We start from the raw sequence: 23,468 nt of genomic DNA, 5'->3' as shown, positions 1-23,468 counted from the left end.
GTAAAATGGGGCTCAAGACAGTATTTGCCTCAGGATGGTTGTACCATCCAGGTACTGACGCACGCGTCAGCTCAGTGATAAGATACAGGCAGCACGTGGGCCTGTACTGATGCCTCCTCCACGGCCGGTAAGATCTGCAGCCAGCACAGAGCCTGCAGAAGGGCATGGCGATGCCCTTCTTGTTGCTTATTTTTGACGAGTCAGAGCCCTGGTTTCGTAGGAGCTCAACCCCCCCCCCCCCCCATCCTGATGGGAATTTAGACAAGCTCAGACCCCCAAGTTGTATAGGACTTGACCTCTAAACGGTTGCTGATCCCTGAGACCTGAGCCGTTCCCACCAGCTCACCTTCCTCCTGCCCAAAGGGGCTGGGGAGGGAACTGAGGAATGATCCAGAGTTGGGTTCCCCAGACCCAGACCCTGAGACAAGGATTTGAGGGCAGGTCATTGATTTAGAAGGACATCTCAGGAGGCACCAGGAGAGAAGGGGGGGGAAGTGGGAGGGTCTGGGGGAGGCAGCCAATGAGGATTAAAATGTCACCATTGGGCACTAAAGGCTCAGTTCTACTGGGGGACATCGGGGAGACTGCATTGTCCCACCCATTTATCCACCAATCTTGTCAGTCGTGGGTTATGGGCTGCTTCAGAGGGCGGGGCCCCTCGGTCCCTTGGGCTGCTGTATGCACCAGCCAAACTCACCTCCATGGCGAGAGAACAGCCCGAGTCCTGGGTATAGGGCTGCAACTTTCAGTGTGGGGTAAATGCAGGAAAGACCTCGCGGGCACCCAGGGCATCTTCTACGCTCACTACAACCCTCTCGTCCCTCTCGTCCCCAGGTGAAAATGGCCTCCTGGTCCAAAGAAAAGCCAGGAAACTGGTATAGCACATTCCGACGAGGGAAAAAGGTGAGTTGCTGGAGGCCAAGGCGGGGATAGTATGAAAACTGGCGGGAACTGGTGCAGGGGGAGTTGGAGGAGGGGCTCTGAGAAGTGAAAGGAACAGGGAAGACTCACCCCTGCCTTCATGGTGATTGCAGGCTTGATGGGGGTGGCAGATTGGGGGGGCAGCATTAGATGTGTGATGGAGGGGATGCAGAGTATGGTGGAAATCCAGAGGCAGTGCTGGAAGTACCAGAGGCTTCCTAGTAGCAGTCACAGATCAGCGGAAGCCTAAACAATGAGTTGGGTCAGCAAGTTAGGGAGGACAAGGAAAAGTGTTGCAGGCAGAGGGAATAGCATACACGAAGTCCCAGAGTTAAAAAAAAAAAAAGAGGGTCTGGTGAATTTCAAGAGAAAGCCACTTGCTCTGCTCTAGAAAGTGTGAAGGGGGGTTGTGGTAAGAAAGGAGGTGGAGTAGGCAGGTGAGGGTTAGGCTTACCACCCCCCAGCAAGACCTGTGAGGCACAGGGAGCCATGGAATGTGTTTAAGTGAGGGAAGGACCCAAATCTAATCTCTGTTAGAAGAGTGCCTCCGGGACTGGTGAGGGTGGAGTGGGTGGAGGAGACTGGTGTGTTGGTCTGGGAGAGTGAAGAGGTGGTCCAGGCTGGGGCTTCTGCTATTGGGGATGGGGAGGAGGGCATGGCCTGGAACTTCTGGGAGGGAAGTCAATAGGACCTAGTCATTGCTGAGATGGAGGGCAGGGAGGAGAGTGGTGGTGGGCTGGTGCCCGGGAGGGATTCTGAGATATGTAAATGAGAGGAAGAACAGCCTTGATGGGCGGGGGGGGGGAGCTTGGGTTCAGTTTGGGATTTGTTTATGGAACACACACGTATGTGCTAAGCACCAGAAATGTGGTGACATTTGGCTCCTGACTTCATGAAGCTGATACTCTACCAGGAACACAGCCAAGGAAACAGGCAGACAATAACCAAAGAAACAAAGCTCTAATATAGTGTGGGGACATCTTGGTTTGGGTTGCCCTAAAAGAGACCCTTCGACAAAGACTCAGTTGCAAGTACTTTATTTGGGATGGGATTCCAGAAAACATCAGTCGGGGAATGTGGAGATGATACAGAGAAGAGAGGGAAGGCCAGAAGGAACGGATTGACCAGCCAGTTATCTCAAGCCCATGACACGTTAATAATATATTTTATTTGACCCAGTGCATCTAAAAGACTGTCATATCAATATAAAGGTTACTGAGGCATTTTAAATTCCTTCCCTCCGAGTTCTGCAGAGTCCGATGCGTATTTTACATGTATAGCACGTCGTAATTGGGATACTAAATTTCATTGGAAGCTCTTGATCCGTACTTAGATTTCATAAAATCTGCAGTTGAAAAGGTCGATTGGTATATATTCAAGTTGTTCCACACCCAAGTTTTCTGATAACTGGATGGAGGCTCAGTTATTAGTCATGAATTAAATGCAGTAAAACAAAATAATTAAATAATTTAAAATCAAACAATTAATTAACATTTTAAGCAGTTTCCTCCTCATCGGGTGCATTTCAAGTGCTCAGCAGACACGTGTGAGTGCCTAGGGGCTCGCTAGGCACCTGTGGGTGCTGGATGGCTGGTGGGCCCACCCAGAGAAGGGGACGAGGCAGAGGGGGCAGATCGGTCGGGGCATGGAGAGCCTGGGAGGTAGGTTCCTTAGAAAGAAAGTAGGGGTCAATGGAGGCACTCTCACCTCCTGCTTTGTCCCACCCCCAGTTCTCCTATGTGGACGCTGAAGGGTCCCCGGTGAGTGTGGTCCAGATGACCTTCCTAAAGTTGCTGAGTGCCACAGCCCGCCAGAGTTTCACCTACTCCTGCCAGAATTCTGCCGCCTGGCTGGACGAAGCTGCAGGTGATCACAGCCGCTCTGTCCGCTTCCTCGGAGCCAACGGAGAGGAGCTGTCTTTCAACCAGATGGCAGCGGCCACCATCACTGTCCCCTATGATGGCTGCCGGGTAAGGGGAGGGGCAGGGGCTGGCCACAGTGGGGAGGGACCTTGGCTGCCCTCCTGCTAACCCGCCGTTCTGTCTTCCCCGCGGTCAGCTCCGGAAGGGACAGACGAGGACCCTCTTGGAGTTGAGCTCTTCCCGAGTGGGCTTTCTGCCTTTGTTGGACGTGGCGGCTACTGACTTTGGCCAGACGAACCAGAAGTTTGGGTTTGAACTGGGCCCTGTCTGCTTTAGCAGCTGAGAGTTCTTGGGGTGGGAGGGACAATGAGGGAGCCCCCGATGGGGTACTTTTGGTGCTGAGGCCTTGAAGCCATCATATTTATCGTCTCCTGTGACTGTGGAGCCCGGGGAGAGTCTGTCTGCTCCTCACGGTCAAGCAATATTCCTTCTCCATTCCAGGCGGCTGGGGGATGCACACCCCTGGCCCAAGGGTCCGGCTTCCTCCTCACTGCACCGCAGCTGACATACTGTAGTCTGGCTCTTTCTTCCCTCTGCGCCCGCCCATCCCTCAACTCCCCACCCCGATGCCCCCTGCAAGGAACTTCCAACTCCCAGCTGGCGAATGCCCCCCACACCTGCCTCCCCATTCCCTGGGCAGTGCTCTCAACACCCTGTGGTGCTACCCTTTCCCATAGTTAAGCACTGGATGTCTCCTGATCCCGGGCTGGGACCCCTTCACTCATTCCTATTTTCAGGTGGGTTCACAGTGAAGGAATGAAGTCAGACCACAGAGGGAAGTGAGACTTCCCTGGACTGAGCTGGGTGCTCCTTCTGCTGCCTCTGCCCGGCTCTGAATACCGCCCCCCACCCATATCTCCCCAAATGCACCTTGCCGTGCCAGGTGGGATGGGAGCCAAGATGGTGGGGGTGAATCAGGATCCTAATGGTGCTGCCCTATTTATACCTGGGTCTGGATTGAAAGGGAAAATCCCCTCTGTTGTATATTTAATCTGCTTCCTCCTTAGGGAGGGCTGGGATATGAGGAGACGGATTCTAGCATGTTCCCCTCCCCTCCAGGGCCATAGGGCATATTTGGCATCTCAAGTCTGAGAATAAACCAGTGAACTGTGTCCCTGTGTCTTTCCTCTAGTGCTGGCTACATCCTTCTTAAGGTCAGGCTCTTGGGTCACCTGCGGTATCTGCCCCCACCTTCTTAATTGTGTCTTTGGGTACAGGTGGCTTTGGGAGCTGGGGAGCATCTGATTATAATGGTACTCCCTGGAGATGTTGGATCTGTTTACCAATTCAGGCCCCTAGAAGGAAAGTTGGAAATGGACAGATCTTTAAGAGAGATCGAAAATGTTTTCACCATAAAAAAGAAATGCTAATTATATGATGTGACGCGGGTGTTTGCTAATGCTATCGTGGTAATCATTTTGCAATATGCAAGTGTATCAAATCAGCAGGTTGTATTTCGTAGACTTACACAATATCCTATGTCGTCAATTCTGTGTCCATAAAGCTGGAAAAAATGGTGAACTTATTAGGAAGACCTCAAACTTTGAAGAAGAAAGAGGAGGGGAAGGGGGGAGAAGAGGGAGAGAGGATAGCTAGATCTCTACGTTGACCTTGATTAGTCCTGGAGTCGCTGGCTGAACTGAGGGTGTGGGAATGGATCAAGAGGTGATATAAGGGTGCCTGGGTGGCTCAGTGGGTTAAAGCCGCTGCCTTCGGCTCAGGTCATGATCCCAGGGTCCTGGGATCGAGCCCCGCATCGGGCTCTCTGCTCAGCAGGGAGCCTGCTTCCTCCTCCTCTCTCTGCCTGCCTCTCTGCCTACTTGTGATCTCTGTCTGTCAAATAAATAAATAAAATCTTAAAAAAAAAAAGGTGATGTAGGATGTGGTTTGGGTTTGAGATAAAATGACCAGAGATGAAACATCTGGATGGCCGTTCAGGAGCTGAGTTGAGGGTAGAGAGGACTGACTTAGAAGTGGAGCTTTGAGGTGTCTGGATACTGGGGGGTAGGGGGTGGGTGAGATATGTTGAAAATGGTTTGAAGATCAGTCTAGTAGGAGGTTGGTTTGGAGTGAGTTGAATGAGTCTGAGGTTGTGGATTAATGATGGGGTCTGCTGAGATGGAGGTAGGGCAATCAGCGGATTGAAGTTAGGGTTTGGAATTAGATGTTGGATTGACATGAATGAGGGTCGATTTGGGAAGTAGGATGAACGGAATAGAGGTAAGTAGGGATTGCTGCGAATGGGGAGTGGGGATTGGCAGTTTGGTAAGTCAAGATGGCATCAGTTAAGATGAGAGTTGGGTTTGAGGTAGCTTGAATTGGGGGTTAGATGTTGGGTTGAGGTTTTCTTTTAAATAGATTTATTGAGATGTAATTCACTTACCATGTAATTCACCCATTTAAAGTATACAATTAAATGGTTTTCAGTATATTCGCAGACTTGTGCAACCATCCCACAATCAATTTTAGAACATTTTCATCACCTCAAGAAGAAATCGCATATCCATTAGCAGTCACTTTCCATTTCCCCCAAACGTCTCAGTGGTAGGCAACCGCTAATCTTTCTGTCTTTGTGGATTTGTCTGTTCTGGACATTTCATATAAATGGAATCATATAGTATGTGGCCCTTTGGATCTGTCTGCTCTCATTGAGCCTAATGGTTCAAGGTTCATGTTGCAGTGTGTATCGGTACTCCATTCCTGTTTATTGTTGAATCATATTCCGTTGTCTGGTTATATCACATTTTGTTTATCCATTCATCAGTTGATGGACATCGCCAAACTGAGTCGAGTTAGGAGTGATGGAGGGCTGGTGTGAGTTGAGTTAGATCAGGTGGGTTTGCGTAGTTATAGGTTTTAGGTTGGGGTGAATTGTCTCTCCAAAAGTCAGGGTAAGCCCTGCCATCTAGGTCCCATAAAGCCATCTGAATGCGTGTCCTGGATTCCCTCAGGCATTCAATAAACATTACTGATGCAATGAAGAATATTGGGGTTCAGGAGTTGACTGATGAGTTTATTCTCCATTCACTTACTCATTCACTTGTTTCATTCTCTTGATGGTTTACTCAGTGCCACACACTGTTCCAAATGTTGGGGTAGAAGAAAGATGTGGTGTCTGAGGGATCTTATTCCTGAGGGAGACAGAATAGACAAACATGTAGCTATGTAGTGTGATTTCAGGAAAATCAAACAAGATGCAGAGTGATGGAGTGGTGCATTTGAAAGAAGGTAGTCAGGAGAGATCTCACTGAAGAGGTAGTATTTGAGAAGAGAGACCTGAAGGATGAGAGGAAAAGCTATGTGAAATTTGAGGAAGTATCCTCTGCACAGTGAAGAGTCCAGAAACCCTAAAATACCGATGCTGACTCTTGAGGGGATGGTGTTCCCTTGGTTACCTCTTCTCCCGATTTGTTGCTTTTGCTGATTTTTTTCACACTGTTCTATCAACCCAAATGTACACCCAGGCCTGCTTCCCATTTAGTTCCTCTCCCAAACATTCTTAACTCAGTGCACATGGTAACATAACACCAAGGCTATGCGTTGTTTTCCTCTTCCTGAGCACTCCTAATTGAGAACACATTTCCCAGCTTCCCTTGCAGTTAGGTTGGGGCACGCGCCTGGGTCTTGGCCAGCGGGGATGTGGGTAACCATAAAACCTCCCGCTGGATCCTCTGAGCTCTTTCGGTCTGTGATGACCTTGGAGATCACAGTAAGTAAGTAAGTAAGTAAGATGGGAGTGTCTCCTATGGAACTAGAAAGGGGCCAACTTCTCTGAGCTACTGCTTGGAGGAATGCTACAGGGGAATGCCATCAAACAAGTAACTTGATTACATTAAGCCCTTGAGATGTTAAGAATTTCTTGTTACAGCAGCTATTATTAATTATCCTGACTAATACAGTGAATGAATCCAATTTTTACTGAAGGTCAGCATGTAAGCATGTGTGCAAACCGGGAGGTCCCACTGTAGCAATATTGACAGATTGGAATTTAATATTGAATATCCTTGTCCTTAAAAGTCCCCGGTGTCACTGGTGGTATCTGGATTTCCCACAATTCTGCTGCCGTCTGCCATCTTTCCCTCCCTGATGCCTCTTCTTGCCTTCTCTCCTCATTCCCTTCCTCTAAGACTGTGTACACTTAGATCAAATTTATCTCACTTTCTTATGAAGAACCATGCACAACATTTCTTATACACCAAATCTTAAGATTTATTTATTTATTTGACAGAGAGAGATCACAAGTAGGCAGAGTGGCAGGCAGAGAGAGAGGAGGAAGCAGGCCCCCCCCCCCCCCCCACTGAGCAGAGAGCCCTACATGGGGCTTGAATCCAGGACCCTGGAATCATGACCTGAGCTGAAGGCAAAGGCTTTAACCCACTGAGCCACCCAGGCGCCCCCTTATACACCAAATCTTCATCCCATGAAGATTCATCCCATGCATCCCAATCATGCCATCCCTGATTAGTTCAACTGACACTGTTAATAACAAAGACTACTGACTGAGCATCTACCTGCCAGGTCTCGTTCATCAAACATTTTCTCTGGATGAGTTAATTTATTCTTTATTACAACATTTGAGGAAGGTTCTGTTATTATCCCCATTTTGCAGGTAAGGCAACTGAGGAACAGAGAGGTAAAGTAACTTGCCCAGAGTCTAGAGCTAGAGATTTTTGCTCAACAAAAAGCCATTTTCTCTTTTAGAGGAATTTTTTCCATCGTTTTAAAAAAACTACATTTAGGGGCGCGTGGGTGACTGACTCGGTGAAGCGTCTGACTCTTGATTTCGGCTCAGGTCATGATCTCAGGGTTGTGAGATTGAACCCTATGTCGGGCTTTGCACGGGGTATAGAGCCTGCTTGGGATTCTCTCGCTCCTTCTCCCTCTGCCCTCCCCCTCCATCCCAGGCATGTGTGCTCGCGCGCTCTCTCTCTCTCTCTCTCTCTCAAATAAATAAATAAAAATCATTACATCTATACACAGACCAGGATTTATAAATGCAGGTCCACTGGGCTCTGCTTTTGCAACTCCAGACCCACCCTGATGCAGGTATTTTAGAGGGGAGGAACAATAAAAAGGGTAATGAGTACTCTTTAATTAACTAAAAGCTGGCTAAAGTATTATACTCTCAGCCCTACTGAATTAAGGTAATTGACAAAGGTGTAAGGAGGGAGCTCTGGGTCTCACGCTCATCTCTGTGTATTTGCCCAGCATCATCACGGGCACCCAGGTGGCTGCTGGGAAAACCCCCAGCTGATTTGCATATCCAGTGGCCGTAATTAATCCTACCACTTGTGCTTCCTGAGCAATTACACCTTCTGTGTTCTGAACTGGGGTTGGGGCACGGCAGCCATGTGGGAGCCGCCTGTGGCTTCATTCAGGGCTGTAGGAGGTGGGTGGAGTAGCAAATTTTACACACACGGGCAACACCCCTGGGGACAGTCAGGTTCAGGGACATCCACCGACCAACCGCCCAGAGAATCAGACCCTCGTTGTGTCACATCCCAGATCCACAGGCGGACTCAGAGAGGCAGACCCGTGTTACATACACCCGTTCACCTTCAGCCAGATCCAGACATGCTGACATGCAGCAGGCCACACACACAGTTGTACACACCCAGTTGTGCCTGGACACACACCCAAAGCCGCCCTCACACGGCCACGTAGCCATGTTCACAAACCCACACTCAGATGCGCAGCCACACCCGAGACCCCTGTTGTCACCCCCAGAACTGCTGCATCCCGGGGTCTGGGACATGCTAGGCAGGCAGAGGGACACACAGCCCCTCCCAGACAGACATGCCACCAACATATAACCTACACACACAGGCTCAGGTAAACTGATGTCCTCGATGTTTCCAAGATCCCCCTCCCTGACTCCGCACATTCAACCATTCATTCAATCAACAATTATTTATGAAGCATCTACGTGTGCCAGGCAGTGTTAGAGGGTCTGGGGATCCAGCAGTGAATCAAACAAGGATCTCTGTCCTCGTGGAGTTCACACTCAGGTGGGGCCGACAGACAGTAAGCAAGTATGTATATGACATGTCATGTGGTGCTATGACGAAAAATAAGACAGAGAGGAGGACAAGAAAGGTGTTCTTTGAGACAGGGTGGTCAGGGAAGGCTGCCTGGAGGAGGCATCCTTGAAGAACAGGCTCATTCAGAGAGAGGGAAGGTGCCATGTGACTTCTCACACAGCCAGACCCAGAGACACAAGACAACAAGGTCCAGGCTCAAACAGGTACAGACCACACAAGCTTACAAGGGCCTGTCCCCACGAGAGCACATGTGTGCCCTGTGTCTAGAGTGCTCCGCACACCAGAGTTTCCTTTTGAGAGGGTGGGACTGTACCCTAAAGGGACAGTGGGGATACTGGGGAGACGAGGGACCCTGAGCAGACAGAGGACCAAACTGATCTTGAGGGGCTGTCCTGCCTCTTACTTGATGCTGGTCTTGTCTTTCCACAGGCTTTCCCTGCTCTTAGTAGATCTCTTTATTTTATTTATTTTATCTTATTTTTGTGGTAAAAAGCATATAACAATATTTACCATCTTAATCATTTTTAAGTGTACACTTCATTAGTGTTAAGTAGATACACATTGTGCAACAGATCTCTAGAACTTTTTAAAAAAAAGATTTATTTATTCATTTGAGACAGAGAGAGCGAGCAGGGGGAGGGACAAAGGGAGAGGAGGAGAGAGAGAATCCCAAGCAGACTCCTCGCTGAGCGAGGAGCCTGACACCGGGCTCCATCCCACAACCCTGAGCTCATGACCCGAGCCGAAATCTAGAGTCCCATGCTTAATCAGCTGAACCATCCAGGCACCATTCTCTAGAACTTTTTTTTACATTGCAAAACTGTATCTCTGTCCTCAGTGAACAATTCCCCATTCCCCCTCCCCCAGCCCCTGGCACCCACTATCTACTTTCTTTCTGAATTCAACTCTTTTTTTTTTTTTTAAAGATTTTTATTTATTTATTTGACAGAGAGAGATCACAAGTAGGCAGAGAGGCAGGCAGAGAGAGTGAGAGGGAAGCAGGCTCCCTGCCGAGCAGAGAGCCCGATGCGGGACTCGATCCCAGGACCCTGAGATCATGACCTGAGCCGAAGGCAGCGGCTTAAACCACTGAGCCACCCAGGCGCCCCTGAATTCAACTCTTCTAGGGACCTCATATAAGTAGAATTGCACCGTGTTCGTCTTTTGTGATTGGCTTATTTCATGGAGCGTAATATCCTCAAGGGTCACCCAGTGTGTAGTGTCAGAGCTCCTCTCCCTTTTAAGGCTGAACGCTATCCCTCCCTAGCCTGTGCCCCACATCTTGTTTATCCTTTCACCCATCAACAGACCTGGGTTGCTCCCAACTCTTGGCTGCCGTGAAAAATGCTGCTGTGAACATGGGTGTGCAAATATCTCTTGCAGACCCTGCTTTCCGTTCTTTTGGACCTACCCTCAGAAGTGGGACTGCTGGATCCGGTATATTTCTTTTTAAACATTTGTTTGCACGGATCTTCAGGGTTCCATTTGATGAGTTTTGACAAATGTCTACATAGCCTAAACAAGATGCAGACTTGTTTGCAGCACCCCAGAAATTCCTCATGTCCCTTCCCACGCCCCCTCCAAGACACCACCTCTTCTTGGATCCATTTCTAGTGTTACAAAGCCGCTGAATGAAATATGGAAGGTGGATGGAGGCGGTGTGCTATCCCAGCTAGAGCCAAGCCATCTGGTCCAGTACCAGCTCCTCCGCGGGGGCAAGTGTGACTTTCACTGTTGTGAACCACGGTCTCCACCATGAATAACAGCACCTAAGCACTGGGCTGTGTGAGGGTTAAATTCCTTAAAATAGGTCACTTAGAACAATGTGGTAAAACGCTAAAAGACTGTTCTTATAAAAAATACATATAATGTGGGGGCACCTTGGTGGCTCCGTCGGTTAAGCGTCAGACTCTTGATTTCAGCTCTGGTCACAATCTCAGGGTCATGAGCTGGAGCCCCGCCTTGGGCTCCACTGGGCGTGGAGCCTGCTTAAGAGTTTCTCTGTCTGGGGGCGCCTGGGTGGCTCAGTGGGTTAAAGCCTCTGCCTTCGGCTCAGGTCATGATCTCGGGGTCCCGGGATCAAGCCCCGCATCGGGCTCTCTGCTCAAGCAGGGAACCTGCTTCCTCCTCTCTCTCTGCCTGCCTCTCTGCCTACTTGTGATCTCTGTCTGTCAAATAAATAAATAAAAATCTTAAAAAAAAAGAGTTTCTCTGTCTCCCTCTGCCCCACCAGCTCGTGCGTGCGTGTCTGTGTGTGTATGCGTGTGCACACACACTCTCAAAAAAAAAAGAAAAAATACATATAGCAAGAACTTTATAATAAACATGTGCCCACCACCCCGCCTAAAAAACAAAGCATCATACACACATTTGATGCCCCTGTATACATTTCTGCCATAGACTGCCTTTCCTTTCCCCACTATGGGTAAAAGAGTATGAACTCAAATTTTTTAAAATTTATTTTGATTTTTTAAAAGATTTTATTTTATTTTTTTGACAGAGAGATCACAAGTAGGCAGAGAGGCAGGCAGAGAGAGAGAGGGAAGCAGGCTCCCCGCCGAACAGAGAGCCCGATGCAGGGCTCGATCCCAGGACCCCGAGATCATGACCTGAACCAAAGGCAGGGGCTTTAACCCACTGAGCCACCCAGGTGCCCCTCAAATGTTTTTTGAAATTGAGATAAAATACACCTCACATAAAATTGACCACGTAGCCGTTTTTAAGTGTCTGGTTTGGTGGCCTTAGGTACGTTCACATTGTTGTGCATTCATGACCACCGTCTGTCTCTGGGACTGTGTCATTTTCCCGAACTGAAACTCCACCCATTAAACACGATTCCCGCTTTCTCTCTTCCCTTGAACATGACAACTTCTGTCCTTGGAGTATTTCTCCATGTTTACTGCATCCTGGGGGCCCGTATCCATGGGTGACGCAAATAGTTTGGCAAGTTCTTGAACTGTCTCTAACTGGTACAATATTGAACTTGTCTTTGGCAACTTGCCTTGCTAGCTAATCCTGTCGTTTTCAATGCTTACCTCAGCATAGCTGTCTGTTGTACTCATGAACTTTTAGATGCTTTCCATTTTGTTCCATTCACACATGCTGGCATGTGTCTTTGTGCACATGGATACATGTCTCTGGGGTGTATGAATATAGGCGAGTGGAAATTCAGGGTTATGGGGAAGACACATCTTTAGCTGTCCTGGGTGCAGTCTTCATGCTAGTTGGCCAAACCACACCATTCCCCTTCCCACTCACCACTCTCCCAAGGTTTCAGGATTCCCTGTCAGGCCCCAAGTCTTTCTGTCTGGCAGCTCTGGCCTCACTTGTCATCACCCCTCTGCAGGCGAGCGAATCTCCTGCACTCCGCAGCCTCAGGGCCTTTGCATCTGCTCTTCTCTCTGCCCACTGAGCCCTTCCAACTCTTACTCAACTTTTGGCCCTGTCTTGCCCTGCCCCCAGGCTAGATCAGGGCTCTCCAAACACGCTCAGGGTTCAGAGAGAACTCTGTCCATCTGTGCATGCACCAAACTCTCAATTACTTGAGGGCAGAGGCTTTCTTACTCATAGTCACAAATCTAGGGCAGGCTGGACCTGGAGCGAGTGCCTTGCCTCTCCTTGTGGATGAACAGAGGAGTCTTGTGTCTACTACGGGGCTTGAGTCAGGGCCGCCCAGAGACTTGAACTCCAATCCTAGCTCCACCACCTCCTAGCTGTGTGACCTCAGACAAGTGGCTTAACCTCTCTGGGCCCCTCACTTTCCTCTCCTATGAAACCCTTCCCCAGCCTGCTGCAGGGGTTGAAGGGAGTCCCAGCCAGGTCTGGCTCAGGGTCGACCCTTCTTGGTAGGAGCTGCTGTGATTCCCAGCCAAGTTCCGGGCCTGTAACCTCGATTAGGGCCTCGCTCCTTCCTGGCTTGGCAGGGCTGTGAAGCGATGCTGGGTCTCCTTGTCCCGCCAACTCATCCCTCAATTCCCAGGCCGGTAATGGGAACCACATGTGCTGGATGCAAGCCTACCCTCCCTCCTTCTCCCCCCCTTCCCCCAGAGAGGCCTCCTTAGTCATTCTGTCCACCTCCCCCTTCCCACAACCTCATTCCCACGCTGCCCTGGCCTGGGCTTTGCGTGTCAGAGGGTGTCTGTGGATCCCCTATGGGTCCGTGTGTGTGTGTGTGTGTGTGTGTGTGTGAACTGTGTGCCTTGTACTGTGCCTCTGGGCGTGTGACTGGGTCTGAACCCCGGGTCACTGGGTGTTTCAGGCACCAATGTGTGTGTGTGTGTGTGTGTGTGTGAGAGAGAGAGAGAGAGAGAGAGAGAGACCTGGAGGGAGGGAGTTCCAGGGGTGGCTGCAGCTCCACAGTGAGGAATGGCCCAGAGAAGGAGAGAATGGGGCTGAACAAAGGAGACGGTCTGTGGGGAGCCCCCAGGGTTGAGCGCGGAGCTGGGGAACCTTCTGGGACGTGGAAGGAGGGCTGAGCTCCCATTCTGTGGGAGCACTTGGAGGTGCAGAGTTGGGAGCCCCGGACCTGGAGCGCACTGGAACGATCCCTGTGGAGATGCATGGGCTTGGGAGGCATAGAGGCGATGCTCGGAAAGCTGAGCAGCCGGGCCTTCTCAGTGCCGTGAACACCACGGGGGCTGGCCGAGCTATTCCCCAGCAAACACAGCATTAGAACTCTTCATGTCTGGAGTCAGACGTGAACCAAATTACGGTCTCAGCTGTGCTGTGCATCCTCTCTGTGGCCTTCAGCCGGTGTCTTAAGCTCTCTGAACCTCAATGCTGCCAACTGAAAAATGGGACAAAGGCAGATGAGGTCAGCGCCTTGCCCACATTCCCCTGGCCTTGATGCATTCCTGTGCACACTCATTCCCACCGCAGGGCTATCTCAGTTCACACACTGGACAGCCAAGAAATGTGAAGAGTGGGCGCCCCTGGGGAAGGGCCCTCCCTCAATGATATGCAGGACCTGGAGAACAAGCACCCACCTCCCTCGCCCTCAGGTGGGGCAACGGGAAGGAGCGGATTCTACCCTCTCTCGAGACCAAGGTTCCTCGGCAGGACTGACCCTCAGTTGCCCACGTGGATTTGACAAGAAAGGAAAGACGTGCAACAAATAACCCAGTATAATGCTTTGGAGACAAGAAACGGAGAAAGACAGAATCTTGATGCTGTAACAGGAGCCCTGGATCCAACCATGCCTGAATTCCATTACCCCTGAAGTTTTTTTTGTTACGTGAGCTGATATTATTATTATTATTATTATTATTATTATTATTATTTTGTTAAGACAGTTCTAGTTGCCTTTCTGCCACTTGCTACCAAAGGCCCTCTGAATAATACAAGAGGGACCCACAAGAGCAAAAGCATGAGCAGGCACGTGTGGCATTGATTCATTCACTCATTAAACTCCTTTTGGTCATCTCTGTGTGGGCCCTGTTCAGAGTATGGGAAAACAAAGGCCTGGATGTGTCTTCCTCTGGCTAGACCCAGGAAGGGGTCACGGGAGAGTAAAGTCAATGGCTGCCCAAGCACTAATTAGGAAAAGCCAATGGTGAGCTGGTGAGAGCTGGCAGGGACCCAATGATCCTCTGTCCTGCCTTCACACATTGTGGAGAGCAGACTGCCCAGTGCCAGCCCCTGAGTCACCTGGTTCATCAGTTTCGCTGCATGAGGTCCTTGAGAACCTGATCTCTCTTCAGTGACGGTCCAGAATTCTGACCACTACATTAACCATAGAGGAAGGGAGACTGTGCTCATCACAGCACAGTGATCAGTGATAGCGCTGGCCTTGAGGCTGCCAACAGCACAGCCAGGACACTGGTATGACCCTGATCACGGTGTGACCTGACCGTAATTTTGACCATACCATGGCCAGGTCGCCGTGCAAAGCAAGGTCAGAACAATGACCACAGCATGACAGGACAGTGATCGTGGCTCTGAGCACATCACAGCCAGGAAACTGACCAGCACGCTGATCATAACACCACCAAGAATGACCCGTGGAGACCACAAAACTGACCACTCCGCTGACCCCCGTAGAACCGGGATGCTGATGGCAACACAGATCCCAGATCCACAGGACACTGACCACAGAGTGACTGGGACACAGATTATTACTGACCATGGCTGTGGTCGTGACCACAGCATAGAATGTATTGGCCAGGATCCAGTCAGGAAAATAAAACTCACACCAGGTGGTTCCATAGCAAAATCTGCTATGGGGATTTAGCCATAGAGATGTTAGTTGAGCTTTAAGAATAAATGGGAGAGGACGCCTGGGTGGCTCAGATAGTTAAGCATCTGCCTTTGGCTCAGATCATGATCCCAGGGTCCTGGGATCGAGCCCCGCATATGGCTCCCTGCTCAGCAAGGAGTCTGCTTCTCCCTCTCCCTCTGCCTGCCACTCCCCCTGCTTGTGTTCTCTCTGTCAAATAAATAAAATCTTTTTTTTAATAAAAAAAATCTTAAGAAAAAAAAAAAGAATATATGGGAGAAGGTGAATTGACTCTAGAGCGAGTAGCCAACCACCATCTTCCCAAGAGCTGGTGAAGCTGAAGATAGGAAGTACTTACCAGAGTCCAGAGCCTGCCACCCCTTGTCAGGAACTGAACCACAGTGGGGACTCCCATCCCAGGGTGCTGAGACTACAAAGGATCCTCAGCTGCCACTGCCAAAGTGGAAGGAGAGGGAGAAACACTCTGGCTTCTCCCCCCCTCCCGACCCCAACCTCTCCTCAGGCCTTCCTCTGGCTCAGGCTAACTGGACGCAAGGGAGCCTGGGAAATGTAGTTTGCAGGGGCCCCACCCCGAAACAGAGCCAGGCTGGGGAAAGATGCGGCATGGACCTAAGGGCACACTGACCACTGTCAACCACGTAACACAGGCCATGTTTGACCATGGCAATGACCATCTCAGGGCGCAGAGGGTATTGTTCTTGGTCCTGAGACACAGCTGTAACAAGGGTGCCGCTCTGTGATAAACAGACATAGTGAGAGTTGGCAGGTACTCCCCCTGCACCCCCCAGCATTGACCACAGCCCACACTTGGCCAAAAGCTTCTGGTTCATACCAACCAACATAACGTCCCTTCCTAACTCTGCACCTACTTGGGGCTGGGTCTGAGGAGTCAGCAAAGGACCATCTTCCATCTGGGGAAAGGACGTAGAGGGATGAAGGAGATGCCTTCCCGGGCTCAGATTCTGTTCTGTGTCCCACATCCCATGGCAAGTCTCAGCTCCATGCCTCACCGTGGTAATGCCCTCTGGGGATCGAGCACTGGTTGGGTGCTCTATTTGCCCGAGTCAGAGATGTCTCCTGACACCTCCATGAGGAAACTGGTCTCCTGAGAGGAGGAAAGCTCTTTGCCTAAGGTTGCATGGCCAAGAAGTGACAGAACCAGGGTCAAACCCAATTCTGTTGGACAAGCTCATTTCTTGCTTGGACGAAACTCTCCATAACCTGTTACTTGCCAGGCATACAGTAGGGTCAGAAAAATGCGGGGCGTCCATCCCATCCCCCTCCGGGTAGGTTTTGGCTGATTCCTTCGTAACTTGACTTGTTCCCTCGCTCTCCCCACCAAAAAACAGCCACTGAGGGGTTATGGGTGGGGAAGACGACTGCAGAGAGGAGGGAGAAGCTGAGCGAGGCAGGAGGCAGAACAAGGACGCCCTTCATATGCAGACGGTTCTCCTTAGAGGCGGTGTTAGTATTTTGATCCTCTGGAGATCTGGTCTCCCAGGTGATTGAACCTGCAGTGAGAAACTCTCAGGTGTGGCTGGGAAGGGCGGACTTTGAGGAAGAGGAGCCTGGTGACTGGGGTGGGAGAGGGAAAACAAGGTAGCCGGGAGCCAGGCCCACCCAGCTGGCCATTCCCCTCCGTCACTGGTCTCTCACTCCTCGTTCCATCTCCGTCCCACCCCCTTGTCCCAGCGCTGACCCCCTTCCCTCAACGTCCCATTTCACAAGCTCTGCCTCAGTTTCTCTGTTGAGTCTTGAGTTCTTTTAGGAGGGGGCCTCTCCATTTCTCTTCTACGTTACCAGGTCTTCCTCCTACTCCCCCGGCCCCTTGACCCCCATCCCACCCCCATTTTCAACGTGGGAAAGATCCTGGGAGGGTGAAATTTAGAAACACGTGACGGAACCCCCTCCCCCATCTCCGTGACCCGCTCCCATAGGGCCTAGGGGACTGCCGGGCCTTGTCCCCAGCTCTCCTCCCGGGTGCCAGCTCCTCCCCCTTCCCCGCCCCCAGACCCAAGCGGGGTCCGCGCCCGCAGACGAGCTGGGGGCGGGGCGGGGGGCGGAGCCCGCAACAAAGACTGGGAGCGCGCGAGGGGGGCGGGGGTGGGGCGGAATCCCAGCCGCCGGCGAGGCGGGGGAGGCGGCGGCGAGGGTCGCCCCGGCTGGGCGGGCGGGGTCGCGCAAGGTGGCGGTCCCCACGCCCGGGCGCCGCTAGGGCGGGCGGGGGGACGGGAAGCCGGGCCGGGGGCGCGTCATGTGGCCGCTCACAGTCCCGCCGCCGCTGCTGCTGCTGCTGCTGTGTTCAGGCCTCGCCGGACAGGTAGGGGCCCGGCGGGCAGGTGCAGGCGCAAGGGGCTCCAGGAGGGGAGAGGGTCTTAGGGGGTCCCGACGGAAAGGCGGTTTGGGGCTTCATAAGCGCCCCGGGGCTGAGAGGGTTGGGGGTCGCAGCGGGGGAGGGGCTGGGGTATCTACCCTGGCTTTGGGGAAAGGAAAGGGGGTTTCACATCCAGCCCCGAGCTGAGATGGTTTGGGGGACAGTCTGACCCCAGCTTCGGGGTTCTCATCCTCTCGGTGACCCGGAGCCCACACCCGCCATCTGACTGAAGCTGAGTGGGGTTACGGGGGCAACTTCGGGGGGCCTTGGGGTGTTGCTTACCTTTCACTCCCCCCCATTATGACAGGAGGTGCCCAAATTTTGCAGCCCCCCTCTCCTCACCTGCACCCCTAGTGTGGGGAAGGGGGCGGGACTCACGTGCAAGTGACTGATGGGAACGTGTGTGAGCGGCTGGAGGGGTGCTGGGTAAATGTGTGTGTGTCTGTGTCACCGCTGGGTGTGACTGAGAGTTTGTGTGTTCGGCTTTGAGTTGGGGTGTGATGGGAGAGGGTGTTTGTGCGTGAGGGAGAGCCTGTGTGTGACAGTGGGAGGCTGTGGCTGGAGGGGTGATGTGACAGTGCGAGGCTTGTGAGCCTGCCACCTGGAGTTGTGTGTCTGCGTGGCTGGTGGTGTGACAGCGAGTGAGGATTGTGTTAATTCTGGCCGTGTTTGGGCAACTGAAACCGTGTATAAAGGTCTGTGTACACAGATCTGTGTGTGTCCCCACGGTTCTTTCCGTCTGTCTGGGTGTTGTACAAAGTGTGCATGACCAGGTGTGTGGCTGTGTGAGAGTTTGGGGTGACCGTGTGCTATTCTGTGCCTTTGAGTAAATCGCTTTGAAAGGGAGGGGGAAGACCAGGAGCTGTGCATGCAGACGGGTACATCCATGCATGTGTGTATGCGTGTACGTGTGTGTTGGTGCCTCGTACGCCCCATTCATGCTTTCCTCCTCATAGTTCCCCCATCTCTTGGGCAGGCTTGGGGGGCCTTGTAGAATGGGAGGGGGTTGTCCCAGTTTTCTTCAGCTCTTGGGAAACCTCTTTCCTCCTCCATCTTGGAGGCGGGAGCCCCCTCAATTCCCAGATCTGTAGGAGCTCCGAGGGAAGCTGGAGTCTAAAATAATAATTATAATACAGCTAACATTTATTAAGTGCTCATTACCTGCCGGGCGCTGTTTCGAGCACACAACGAGAAAGAAGGCCCTCCTGGCACCCGCCAGTGGGCGTTATTGTTCCCTTCATTTTGCAGACGAAGAAACGGAGGCACAGAAAAGTTAAGTCGCTTGTCAAGCTGAGACAGCTCAGGAGTGGCAAGACCTAGGATTGAACAAAGGCAGTCCCGTGCCTGAGCCCACACATTTACCTTCTTGTTAAATAATCCTCTCTGTGGGTGTGGACAGTGCCTGTGTAGAAACTGGAAGAGTGTCTTAGGTAGAGTAGGTAGAAACTCGGAGGGAAAACAGCCCTGGCACCTTCCCTTTCCTGGTCAAGAGAAGAAATGCCCACCGCAGGGGGCCATGAGGGCTGGAGGTCCGACTCTAAATAGACCTCCAGGCCATAGGGAGAGAGGTTGTGGGGTCCCAGCCCTCACTTCTTGGTTTCCCATCTCAGGACCCACATCCTGGCTGGGATGGGGAGTGTGATCTGTGCCTGGCATCAGGCCGCACACAGTAGACGCTCAATTGAGATGCCAGCCAGAGAGAAGTAGAGAGAGACCAAAAGAGGAAGAAGGTTGAGAGAACGCTGGCACAAAAATGAACCAGGAGGGAAGGTGAATTTGGCTTCCAAGAAGGACCCTTGGGAACCACCACCTCTGGATTCTCCTCCACCCCTGCTAGCCTTGAGATTGGCCGGCCAGTGGTGCAGGAGAGTGCAGAAAAAGGTGCTGCGGGGGTGGGGGTGGGGGGTGGGGGGTGAGTTTATGGACCCCCAGAGGCCAAGGGAGTTGCTTGGGGGCGGGACTAAACTGGGTTAGGAAGGTGGGGCTAAACAGTGGATGGGGCGGGGCTAAACAGTGGATGGGGCGGGGCTAAACTGGGGTAGTCTGTTGGGGCTGGCGGGGTCCTGTAACTAGCTGCAGCGCCTCCAGGCGGCCACCACGGGCACTACAGCGTCCTAAACTGGCCTCCCCTCCTAGCTGCCCACCCAGTCTGGCGCTCCAGAGAAGGAAAGGCTCTGAAGGGTGAATGCTCTGCCCCTTGTCCACCCCCCATCTGGTCCCAGAGCCCCCTTCTCAGTCCCTGATGGGTCCTGGGCTCCACCAGCGGTCCTTGCTGGGAATCCTTTATTTGTCCATTTGAACAACAGATGTGGTTAAGCACTGGGGAGATCAGGTTATCAAACCCCTGCCCTCCTGGAGCTGATCTTCTGGCGGGAGAGACGGGCAAGACCTGAGTAAATGTGTAATACGGTGTCAGCAACAAAATGAATGTATAATACAGTGCAGGTACGTGAAGAATAAAAACCAGGGGATTAAAGAGGGCTAGTGGTGGTGTGGGCAGCTATTCTAACAGGTGTGGCCAGAGATGGTATCTCTAAGGAGGTGGTATTTGAGGTCCTGAAGGAGGTCACCCCTGAAGGAGGTCAGAGAAGATGACTTCTGAGGATCTGGGGGAAGAGCATTCAAGGCAGAGGGAATGACAAGTGCAAAGGCCCCGAGGTGCAAGCATCTTGGTATTTTTGAGGAGCAGATAAGGAGGCTGGTGTGTCTGGAGAGGAGTGAGGGGAGGGGACATTGCGGAGAGATGAGGCCAAGGAAGCCAGGAGGGGCCAGATGCAGTGGGAACTTGTGGGCTATAGACCGGAGTTTGGATTTGACCCTGAGAACAGGGAGTAGCACCTGTCCGAGGAGTCATCCATCCATCTATCCATCCAGGGTTTGTGTCAGATGTTCTGGGTCTGGCCTGTGACTGTCTTGGAGACTACCAGAGAGCTTTCCCTGAGTGAAAGAGGCCCACTTCCTGACTACTGGGAAGTCCTCCCTAAGACCTAGCTATAGATCTGGACTGGCCACTCTGTGGATTTGAAGTCATCTCTTCTCTGGGGTCCCCACAGGATGGAAGGGAAGAATACTTCAGTTTGTACTGCATACCTCAGGGCCTTTGCACTTGCCATTCCTTCTGCCTGGGACACTGTTCCCTCCCTCTCCTTCTACTTGTGACACCTCCTCCAGGAGACCCACCCTGACTAGCCTTCTAAAATGACCTCCCCACAGCTACTCTCTGAGCTCTTACTCTGTTGTTTTTCTTCATAGCCTGTCACTACTTCTCCACAATTTGTTCATTCATTCATTGTCTGTCTCCCCCTAGAGTGTCACCTCCTCAGGGTCCAGTGGACTTTGAGCCAGGCGCCCAGTAGGTGCTCAACAAGCATCTGTTAAAATAAAAACTTCAATGAATGGATGAATCTCCCTCCTCTTCCCACAGAGTTCCTTTCTTTCTCAAACAGTGGGACTCTTGTACCAAAGGAGGAATGAGGGAACAACTGTCCCCTTGGGCCATCCCCTACCCATTTCAACTCAACCTCCGCTCTTGGATGGGAGGCATCAGGAAACCCCACCTTCTTCATCTGTGCCTCAAATCCCACTATTATAGGGAACCACTATTTGGGGTTAACACCCTCTTCGCTTGGGCTCCTTTAGAAAATGTAAATGTCCCAGGTGGAAGGAAGTAAAAGGAAGTCTTGAGGACACTCAGATAAGTGAATTGGACATTTTCTTCCTAAGGAAGGGGGGAGGGGGGCCGGGAGTCAAACCCGGGCTCCAGATGAAAGAGCTGGGGTGACACCTAGTGGTAAAATGAGGTTTGTGCAGAGGTGGTGTGTGTCCACGCGTGGCTGTGCTGAAGGTGTGCCGGCAGAAAGTGTGTCAATGCCCCCGGCCAGGGTGAGGCAACTGAGGCACTAGCCTCAGGTGCAAAATTGAAGGGGATGACAAAAAAAAGTCAGAAACTAAGGTAAATAGTATTTTAAGAAAATCAAAATTAATACAAAAAAATCTGTGATACAAAATATCAAAAAAATTTTTTTTAATTTATTTATTTGACAGAGAGAGATCACAAGTAGGCAGAGAGGCAGGCAGAGAGAGAGGAGGAAGCAGGCTCCCCACGGAGCAGAGAGCCTGATGCGGGGCTCGATCCCAGGACCCTGAGATCATGACCTGAGCCGAAGGCAGCGGCTTAATCCACTGAGCCACCCAGGTGCCCCCAAAATATCAAAATTTTAAATAAACCCCGAAACTCTTTCTGCCCTTGAATGACTCATATCACTTGCCTCACGACCCCTGGCCCTACAGGAGCTCATCTGTAGTGTGCGTGGGGGTGTGTGTATGTTTCAGAACCCCGTACGTGGCATTGACCGAGCTGGGCACAGGGGCATGTGTGTGCCATAGTCACGTATGTGGGTAGGTGTCCACATGACTGTCTTCATATGGGTTTCTCACGAGCCTGGCAACTGGTCTGGGCAATGACTTTTGTCCCCAGAACTCAGCATCAGCACCCGGGAGGCGGTAACTTGTGTTTTCACTTATTTAGAAAGTGCTCATTGGGAATCTTCTGCATTTTGAGCCTCACACCAGACACCAAGGTCTGGGTGACGCCGTGAGCTCTCAAGGGGTGGGATGGTAGATTGCACTTCTCCGAAGCTGAGTCTGGCTGTGCTGGGAAGAGGGGGGTTGTGACAGGAGTGGGAGAGCTTGTTACCCGCTTTTTGGGAACTCTCGCCTGAGAACACGGATATGTCTTCATGGTGCGTGGAAGGTCGGTGCATCTCACAGCGAGCTTCATCTGTCTAGGGCTCAGCCACAAACCAAGGAGAAACCGGGAAGAACAGACAGGAGTCAGAATAGAGTCTATGAAGTCTGTGTCCATTGCTTCTGGGAGCCCCCGTAGGCTTTCTCCGAGTCTGTTTATTCTCACTTACACATAGCTCTGGCCACCCTGGACAGCTCGCATCTCAGCCCTGCTTAATAGATGAGAAGACCGGGGCGCCTGGGTGGCTCAGTGGGTTAAGCCTCTGCCTTCGGCTCAGGTCATGATCCCAGGGTCCTGGGATCGAGCCCCACGTTGGGCTCTCTGCTCAGCAGGGAACCTGCTTCCCCCTCCCACTCTGCCTACTGTGATCTCTCTCTCTCCCCCTCAAATAAATAAATAAGATGTTTTCAAAAATTGACGAGAAGACAGGGAGTCACAGCAGGAGAAGGAAGAAACTGAAAGGCAAAGTCAGTTGAAGCCACTGGATGAAATTGGCAAATATCTCCTCCCCTTTTTGGCCTGAGAAAGTCCCGGTTGTTCCCAAAAAAAAAATACGTTGTGAACACATGATTAACCGGATTTTTTCTCTTCCTCATGTCTCTAGTCATTTCTATGTGAAATGCACCAAGTGAGGATGTAGAATTGTGTGATGCAGCCACCATGCAGTAGTTCTCAGGACTAAGGAGGGCGCTTGTGTGTGTGTGTGTGCGTGTGTGTGTGTGTGTGTGCGTGCGTGTGTGTGTGTGTGTGTTTAAACGGAAGACTTGGGGTGCCTGGGTGGCTCAGTGGGTTAAGCCGCTGCCTTCGGCTCAGGTCATGATCTCGGGGTCCTGGGATCGAGTCCCGCATCAGGCTCTCTGCTCAGCGGGGAGCCTGCTTCCCTCTCTCTCTGCCTGCCTCTCTACCAACTTGTGATCTCTCTCTGCCAAATAAATAAAATCTTTAAAAAAAAAATAAACGGAAGACTTTTTAGGGGTGCCTGGGTGGTTCAATGGGTTAAAGCCTCTGCCTTGGGCTCAGGTTATGATCCCAGGGTCCTGGGATCGAGCCCCGCATCAGGCTCTCTGCTCGGCAGGGAGCCTGCTTCCTCCTCCCTCTCTGCCTGCCTCTCTGCCTACTCGTAATCTCTGTCTGTCAAATAAATAAATAAAATCTTTAGAACAAAAAAGAAGATTTTTAAAAATTGTGGCAAAATACACATAACAAAATCTACCATCTTAGCCATTTT

General features: G+C 51.5%; 2 protein-coding genes across 2 annotated transcripts in view; both read left to right on the top strand.

The window, feature by feature from the left end:
• The window catches only part of COL5A3 (collagen type V alpha 3 chain), a 37,500-nt gene extending 33,545 nt beyond the window's left edge, over window positions 1–3,955 (top strand). Inside the window, exons 65-67 of the mRNA XM_045991414.1 lie at window positions 835–903; window positions 2,652–2,891; window positions 2,980–3,955. Coding sequence (XP_045847370.1) covers window positions 835–903; window positions 2,652–2,891; window positions 2,980–3,126 — 456 coding nt within the window. The 3' untranslated portion in view covers window positions 3,127–3,955. The remainder of the gene's footprint in view (window positions 1–834; window positions 904–2,651; window positions 2,892–2,979) is intronic.
• A 13,340-nt stretch (window positions 3,956–17,295) lies between these two features.
• Window positions 17,296–23,468, top strand: part of OLFM2 (olfactomedin 2) — a 60,331-nt gene continuing 54,158 nt past the window's right edge. Inside the window, exon 1 of the mRNA XM_045989709.1 lies at window positions 17,296–17,439. Within this exon, the coding sequence (XP_045845665.1) occupies window positions 17,374–17,439 (66 nt within the window). The 5' untranslated portion in view covers window positions 17,296–17,373. The remainder of the gene's footprint in view (window positions 17,440–23,468) is intronic.

Source organism: Meles meles, chromosome 20, assembly GCF_922984935.1.
Source record: "Meles meles chromosome 20, mMelMel3.1 paternal haplotype, whole genome shotgun sequence".
Taxonomy (NCBI): domain Eukaryota; kingdom Metazoa; phylum Chordata; class Mammalia; order Carnivora; family Mustelidae; genus Meles; species Meles meles.
This window is presented reverse-complemented; position numbering and strand designations above follow the sequence as displayed.